Here is an 8,662-nt window from a genome sequence, read left to right as displayed (position 1 = left end):
CCGAGAATGAAGTTTTTGATTGGTGTTTGCATTGGATATTTGGTTTGGATGAGGCGAGATAGGCACACTAAGTGTCACGATTGTGGGTACCACGTCCCATTCTGTTGGAGTTTCATTTTCCTACATCCTTCTCTAGCGCGTGCCATTTTCCTTCAACCCTTCTAACATACTCTTTTCGTATGCTCTGCTTATTCAAGTGCTACGAGAGCGCCACTCTGAATGCCACTGTTACACAATCTAATATGAGAAGCTACGCATTGTTGATGACACTGTCCCACAATTTGAAGCCAAGTACTTTGTTTGTTTGAATACTATCTGCGCTCCACAACACCAGTTGCATACCATAATTAACCCTGCATACTGCCTCTTAATCCGTCTATAGCTTACTCGTATTCTTTGTCCTATTCCTTGTAGACTATTGCTATCCTAGCACTGTGCAACTCACCTCCCTCCTATGCACGTGAATACAGTTGAGACTGGACAATGACCAGGAGAAGAGAAACATAGAGTTCTTTAATGTTTTTTACTTCACGTTTTTCTTGAACCTGTTTGATGGTTGGATATGAAAATTTTTATATTTAATAGACTTTAGTCCTTAGTTGATTTCGATAGAATCTATTGCTTTTTTTTAAGGAATCCCTGCTATCTCTGCTTCTTCTTATACTGAGAAAATTGCATCTCCACCTCCAAAGCCAAACTTACTTCTTGCATCTCCAAGCAAACCTCCAAAAGAAAACCTCTTGAAAAAATCTCCGATCAAGAAGGCTCCTCGCCGTTCTTTGAAGAGTTCTTTTCAAGAGGTTGCTCAAGAGGCATACGCTCAAGGTGAATATCTAACTTGAATTATTGTCTTTATTTAATTTTGATTTGGTGTGTTTTCATTGTTTTGTGAATTCAGTGAAAAGACTATTACAAGAGAACCCAGAGTACGTTAGTTTTAAATCAACAATCACATCTCACATTGAACATTCCTCTAAGACTATGTATGTTTCATCATTGGAGCAAAAGAATTCCCCTCCAAGAAGAAGTGCTCATGAAGTAATCAATGTTGATTCTGATTGAGTTCCTCACGATTAAACTGGAATGATTTCATAAATTTGCAACCTATTGTTATTGTTGGCAAATGTATTGACAAGTTAGTTAATATATAATTTGGTAATGTGGTAGACAAATAGCAACCTTCATCTCTATCTTATGTTGGCATTGTGCTTTCCATGAGTGTTCCATTTGTTAAGCTATATGCGCAAGACCTCATGATGGCATGCGACAAGCTTAGGAGTTCTAAGCCTAGTGGAAGCTATACTGTTAACAGTTCGGGATTTGTAATTTTATTTGAGGCAAATGCATGATGTACTTTCTTTCATTTCAAGATAATATAAAGCAAGCATTGCTTCAAAGTAATTCAATTGTATTAGTACAATTGAGATGTTTTGACCTTAAATTGATTTGTTGTTTGTAAAACAAATCATAACATGGACTTAGAACATCTTCTTCAAATGAAAACATTGTCTACAAATGTAGATTTTATGGTCAAATATCCATCCAATACAAATGTACTATTTTGTCTTGTACATTTTTTTCCGTCTCTAACATATCCACAATTGTTGACAACGGTATTTGAGAATGTTGCATCAAGTTTTTCATCTACAAATTCACCTTGGAATATGCTTACAATAATGTCCAAAGATGTTGCCTTAACAATTGAAAGTATCCAAAATATGGTTCAGTACTCTTCAACATCACGTGCATTAGTAGTGGACATCATGAATCATTTCCACACCCTTTTGGAACAAGCTTCACTTTACGATGGCATAAAACTATCCAAAAAAATATCAATAGGTAAAGCAAATAAAATTGATGCAAGACCATTTTTCTTGGATGAGTCAAGTACTTGCACTATCACCCCATTGGTCCATTTGCAAGTAAAACGTTCATACACAACATGGAAGAAAGAGGATGATATAATATTGCAACAACTTCTCCATGCAAATCCAACATTGGCTGCAAAACATGTTTTCACAAGATTCAATTTAGAATGCCTCAATCACAATTACACTTTCCAAGCCATTGTCAACAAAATTTATAAGATGAGAAGAGTTGTATTCGCACCTAATTTTATTCGTCATGAACAAAACTTACCAACCTCATCTCAAAATACAAGACAACAAAATTGCAGACGAAAAAGAAATGGAGGAATAATTTCACATTTGGAACAATACATGAAAAGAATCAAAGACACTCCAAGCTTTCAATGCATTTATTGTGGTACTTTGACATTTCATGCAAAGCTTAGAATACTTAAGGAAAAAATGAAAGTTTTCCTTCAAGGCAATCGATTAAACATACCACAATTTGATTCAAATAATAAGTTCTTATGTTCTTTGTGCTACAAAAGTGTTAGAAATCTAAAAATACCAACTCTATCCACCATAAGCATGAAAATGGCACATGTTGACAAATACACTAAAAATCTTAATGACATCGAAGCAAGATTGGTTTCGATTAGAATACCCTTTGCACAAATACGTGAGTTAACATATGAAGGACAATTTGGACTACATGGAAGTGTTGTGAATGTATTTGCAGATGTTGGAAGAGTGCAACGAGTATTGCCGAGGTTTTTAAATGAGAACGATACAATTGCAATAGCCATTAAATGTAAACTCTCATACAAGCATAGCTACATGAGTGGCATTATCCGGCCAACATTTTCGATGCTTGCAATGAAAGAATTGATGACTACAGCATTATACAAAGAAAACAAAGATATCATAAATGCTCTTTGGGAGGACCATGTTAAAAGTATACAAGACCAAGACACTTCAAATGACATTTTCGACAATGACAATAAGGATATACTTGGAGAAGATCTTCGAAAAGATACTTTAGTTCATGGAATATACACGAGTCAACAAGTTGTAGATTTTGAAAACCAAACAATTACAGTAGCTCCATTGGAAGGCTTCTCTCCACTAAGTCTCATCAAAGATAAATTTTATGAGGAACTAAATTTTCCAAAGCTATTCTTTGGAAATCTTAGATAATATAATATTCCTGAATGTACTTCCTATCGAGTCATTGCACGTTGGGAATTAACAAACGTTGATAGGCGCTTTGCTCTTTCAATTGATAATCTTTTCTTCAAGACAATGAAAATCCTCGTTAAGCAAATTCTTTCATCCTCTTGGGTACGTATGCGTAAAGCACAAATGCAAGGAAGGAATCTAAAAGTAAAGGATGCACTAATGGATACAAACATTAAGAAGCTTCTTCAGTCAAACATAGGATATTGTGATTTCAATCACCTAAGAACATCTGCAGACTACAAATACCAACTTAAGAAGAATCTTTTTGCTATGGTAAGACAATTGGGTCCACCATCATTCTTTATTACACTCTCAGCAGTCGAAAAATTATGGGAGCCATTAATTGAGTGTATAAGAAAACTTAATCCAAATTCATTAACATCTCAGACAACAAAATGCAAACATTGAATTGAGAAATCTCATTTGTTTAGATCCTATCACAACCGCTCAATATTATGTTCACAAATTTAAAGATTTAAAGTCAATATTAAAGAAAGATCAAAAGATTCTTAGTAAATTGAATGATTTCTTCTTTGTTACTGAATTCCAAAACAGGGGCAGCCAGCATGACCATGGCCTTCTTTGGATAAATGATGCACCAATTTTTGGAATATCAACTAATGAAGAAATAGAACTTTTTGTAGATAAATACATATCAACACATTTTGATTTATTTCCTTCTACCCAAAAGGATATCGAAACACATAAACACAAAATTACATGCTACAAGAGAAACCAAAGATGTAGATTTGGATTTCCACGTCGTCCAATGGAAAGCACAAAAATACTAATGCCACTACAACAAGAATCTATCAATAGCACTCTTTAAAAAAAAATTTAAGAGCATTAGGTCTTTTCTGTTGGAAGACACAACACTAACCTTAGACTATCAAACTTTCTTACGAAGTCTTTCACTATCGCAAGAACAATACTTAGAAACTATTCAAGCATCTATTTCCCAACCAACTTTGTTCTTGAAAAGAAAACCAAGACATATTTACTAACAATTTTAATCCAACTTTGTCAAATCTATGGGGTGCAAACACTGATATTCAATATATTCTCAATCCTCATGGAGCGGCTCCATATTGTACATCCTACATGACAAAAATAGATAAGGAGACAACAGATGCTGTGAGAGAAGCTATAGTACAAAGCATCAACACAAGTGCACCAGCAAAACGAACGTATTCGACGGGTTGAAAATGCAATTTTGAATACTCAACATATAAGTTTGCAACAAGCAATTTCCTAACTACATTTATTGATCTGATCACTCAATGATTTACACAAACTTACAACTACCTTCAAGGCAGGCCTTCTGAATGTAATTCATCTCGTTTCCTATTGGACAATATGTTGACTCTTCTTCATTGGACTTGAATGAAAACTTTAAAGTGGTTGACTCTCTCTCTCTCTCTATCCCCTTCTTTATCTCCTCAAGTCTTCTTACACACCATCTCCACCTTTTCTCCCTCTGCCCCAACCCTTCCCTCCCTCCCCTCTCTCTCTCTCTCTTTCCCTTTATCTCATTTCCTTTTTGTTTCCTTTTTGTTTGCTTTTTTCGATCTTGTGCAGGCCTTATGAATGATTAAATATCATTCACCTTGTTTGGCCTACCCCTATATGGATAGGGCTTAGTAATGGTTTTACTTGAAAGAGAGAGATAAATTCTTGAGAATTTTCAAATCATGGTTTTCATGTGGCTCCTGGCGTTAGATTCACCACCCTCTCGTTTGCTGAGATTCGCTACGACCAAGCAAGCCTTCTTGAGCACAAGGATTCTCCTTGTAAGTGCCTCTAGGGTACAATGAATGCCTTTGATTTCGCAAATGATAACATAGACTGAGGGAGGAAGGAGCAGGCAGATTTCAGAAGAGAGAATGAGCAGGAAAAAGCATGAGGCGGCTGATGATGATGATGAGGAAGAAGAAGCAGGAGAAGAAGAAGAAGAAATCTGCATCCCAGGGGTGCTCAAGCTCCATGGCGATGGCTCCGTGAGCAGAGCTCCCATTCCAGACGAGCAGCTGCCCCTGCCCCCGTCCCCCCCCTCCTCCAAAGACCTCCTCCTCTTCCCCTCCTCCCTCCTCTCCGCTCGCCTCTTCCTCCCTTCCCCCCTCCCCCTCCCCCCCTCCCCCCTCCCCCTGCTCCTCTTCTTCCATGGTGGTGGCTTCGTCTCCCTCACCTCTTCCTCCCCTCACTCCCACCACTTCTGCTCCCTCCTCGCCTCCCTCACCCCTTCCCTCGTCCTCTCCGTCGACTATCGCCTCGCCCCCGAGTTCCGCCTCCCTGCCGCCTTCGATGATGGCTTCCTTGCCCTTCAGTGGTTGCAGCACCAGGCCGCTCTCCCCTCCCCCGATCGAGACCCTTGGTTGGCCTCTTACGCAGATTTCTCTCGTTGCTTCCTGGCTGGAGTGAGTTCGGGCGGGGCGATTGTCCACCAGGTCGCTCTCAGGGCGGCTCGCATCGACTGGACGCCTTTGAATTTGCGAGGGCTCGTCATGGTGGTGCCCTTTTTTGGGGGACAGGCGAGGACCAACTCGGAACTAGAGTTTGGGGGCAATCCGGCAATGCCTCTCGAGGGCACTGACAAGTGTTGGGCTTTAAGCTTGCCCAAAGGTGCGGACAGGGATCATCCTTATTCCAACGTAATGGGACCGGAAGCTCCGAAGGTGGGTATGCTACGATGGCCACCGTCGCTGGTGGTGATCGGGAAGAAGGATCTACTGTACGATAGGCATCTTGAATATGCTCGGAAACTGCAGGAGGCAGGCAAATATGTGAAACTGGTGATATATGAGCAAGGCGACCACTTCATGTCTGGGGATCTTCACAATCGAAACATGGAGGAAATCATCCAGTTCGTCCACACATTCGTGTGATTTACGAGCGAGTTTCACAGTCTGAAGACTACCTCCCTCTCCTGGTTCTTCACCGATCTTTTCACATCCGTCCAGTCTTTCGAAATTCGGAGGTTTTCCTGGTGTTTGACCTTGATTTACAAGCGTAAGATGCAGCAGCCAATGATCGAGTTGGTGAACGTGGTCTAATATTTCCTAAATATCACCATCGGCAAGTGAAGCGTCGCTAACGTACGCATCTTAGATTGTTTGAGTCCGCAGCTTCTAGTTTCGAGTTTCAACATCAAGCTCTATCTGTCACAGGTAACTAACTGGCCATCTATTTATCGCAATTTAAGTTATTCATTACTGAAATTCCTACAACACTGACCCGATGTACAAGTTAGATCCTTACACATAATAAGAAGTTTGTCCTCTGTCGACGTGTTTGCTAAAGCCTAGAAGTACATTTACCATTTCTGGTGCTCCATCCAAACAGCGGTATGTTCCCTGCTGATGCTATGCAGGTCGCTTCACTTGTCTATCCAAAAACCTGTGATATCCATGTGTATTGACCATCCTTTCCTGATCCGAGGAGCTTCGAGTTACAAGAAGTGCTTGACTCCAGGGCATGGAACTGCAAGTTATGCTGCAGATCTTTTGAACAATCTACTGATCATGTTTTTTACGTCTTTGTGGTGGTAACGTGGATAGGTGTTGGTTAGAATAGTGCGAGTATGCAACAACACATGTGCCGACACTAAATTTTGATTAATTTTAACTCATATTCTAAAATGAGGATAAAGGGCGGTTTTTTTCTAGGAGTGGTGCGGACCTTGGAAGGCACTAAGCCCTTGTTGATGCTTTCACGAGTGTCCATCTCTACACAAGCTCGCTTTGTTTTTCTCTACGTGTGGTTTAAGAATGGATTCCTCTGCTTTGTTTCTCTCCTAAGTGTGGTTTGAGAATGGATTCCTCTAAAGAATTAAGATTTTGGTGATGGCAGCACGATCCACTGCGAACCTATGTGATCTTGCTCTCTAGATTGTGGGTTCTCTGATGTTCTGTCTGTAAGCGATTGTGTATTCTCACATAGGAGCTGCACTTCTTCATTAAAAAGAGCTTCACTTCGTTTTATCTTTGTCTGTGCTATGTTTTGCGTTTGTTTATAAAGTCGCACAAGGCCTTTTGCCCTGCTTTCCTTGATCTGTGTTGGTAACTGCTATGGATCTGTTTCTTTCCATCCTCTGTTAGTGTTACACAGTAGGATTCTTCGATTTCGAATAGGCACTCCGCTTTGTTGACCAATTTCGAATTGACGTCCTCCAGGGATGTCGAATATCTACTATGTTCGTGCAAAGTCGGGAGCTGTCAATGATCTTCATTCTTGCCAAGGATCAGGTTCTTCTTTGATGCAAAGACAAATGCGCATTACTTGTCGTCAGTTTAATTTGTGTAGTCTTTGTTTTTGACAAAAAACAGAGGCTGCATGGGAGAGGTTTCAGTTGCCCTACACTCGTATCTATGTGTGTGAATGTTATGTATTGCGCTAAGGGGATTGACTTTTAGCTGTTTAAGATTCCTTTAAAGAATTTACACCAGGAAGGGTGAATTGTTTTGCAGGCAGAAACGTTGTGAGCCGTAGGTAATCTGCATAACTGTGTTAACACAGTCACCTGCTTGTTTTTTTTGCTTGGACAACTATTCTGAAGAACAAGCCAGTACTCGTGAGGATTGCCTTACATACCAAATCGACAAAGTAGGATCAAACTATCAGTCATGGTGATGCTCTATTATTACATCACACTCGTGGGATGATATAAGTGTTGATGCAAAAAGAGTTATAGTTTCATGCATGGATGTGCATATATGTCTATGTATGGTGAATGCATGCATGGATTCTAGTTTGCATGCCATCTACATAAAATCCTTTTCCAATTTATTTCCTAATGCACTAAATTGTTGAAGTTTCCACTAATCTAACAAACCAACCAAAGGCTATTTTCATGTGAGATGGGTTGTAATCTTTGTTTGGCCGGGTGATGTTCGATGTAACGTGAAAACTACAATACAAGAGAAGACATTGATACGAATGAAATTACCATCGATTCCTTTAGCAATTATTGTTATTGTCATATCATTATCATCATTACTCATATTTCTAATAATGTTGTAGTTGCCTTTATTCATTCTCTTCTTCAGCTCCTTTCACAAATTGCTTGAATGTTTCAATTGTAGATTGTTTTCAGGAGATTATTCTTTTGTAGACCATTTTACAATCATTGTTTTTCGCTCATTTTTTGTAGCCCTTTGTTTGTTGAATACTATGCTTTGAAATGTTTTCAATAGATTGTGTATTGAATACTATGCTTTGGGAGATCTCATAGGCTCACAAAAACTCTTTGCAAATCATTTAACTGAAATTTATAAGACTGCCAATTTGTGCCTCTTTGAATTCTCCCAGCCTTAAGAGGGATACGAGAGGCATTCCTTAGGTGTGCAAGTTCATTGCGAAGCATGACCACAAAAATTAATTGTCAAATTGACAAATAGATAACGATAGGACTTTGTTGATGAGAGAACCACAACAAAATGAACAATCATAGGTTGTGGCATATGATGTTGATGTGTGTGTGTGTGTGCGTGTGTATGTAAGAGAGAGAGAGAGACCTTTTCTCTATTTGCAGGTAGCAAGGGCGGCTCATTGATTAATTTCATCTTTGGTATTTCCCTACA

General features: G+C 39.3%; 1 protein-coding gene across 2 annotated transcripts; it reads left to right on the top strand.

Annotated features, from left to right (window-relative positions):
- The first annotated feature begins 4,841 nt into the window (after nucleotides 1–4,841).
- LOC147897346 (strigolactones hydrolase CXE15-like) lies at nucleotides 4,842–7,772 on the top strand. 2 transcript variants are annotated; one of them, XM_087380485.1, is made up of 3 exons: nucleotides 4,842–6,250; nucleotides 7,256–7,327; nucleotides 7,550–7,772. In XM_087380485.1, the coding sequence occupies exon 1, from the start codon at nucleotides 4,970–4,972 to the stop codon at nucleotides 5,966–5,968; it is 999 nt and encodes a 332-aa protein (XP_087236611.1). In that variant the 5' UTR covers nucleotides 4,842–4,969; the 3' UTR covers nucleotides 5,969–6,250; nucleotides 7,256–7,327; nucleotides 7,550–7,772. The 2 variants fall into 2 exon arrangements, with proteins under 2 accessions (XP_087236611.1, XP_087236610.1); XM_087380484.1 differs by having other exon boundaries at nucleotides 7,256–7,772.
- The last annotated feature ends 890 nt before the right edge of the window (nucleotides 7,773–8,662 follow it).

The sequence above is a fragment of the Dipteris shenzhenensis genome, chromosome 10 (genome assembly GCF_047967505.1).
Source record: "Dipteris shenzhenensis isolate YYH24624 ecotype China chromosome 10, Dip_SZ_1.0, whole genome shotgun sequence".
Taxonomy (NCBI): Eukaryota; Viridiplantae; Streptophyta; class Polypodiopsida; order Gleicheniales; family Dipteridaceae; genus Dipteris; species Dipteris shenzhenensis.
This window is presented reverse-complemented; position numbering and strand designations above follow the sequence as displayed.

Bases quoted from the DNA above. Each gene is read 5' to 3' on its own strand.
- LOC147897346 (XM_087380485.1), top strand. From the start codon at position 4,970: ATGAGCAGGAAAAAGCATGAGGCGGCTGATGATGATGATGAGGAAGAA.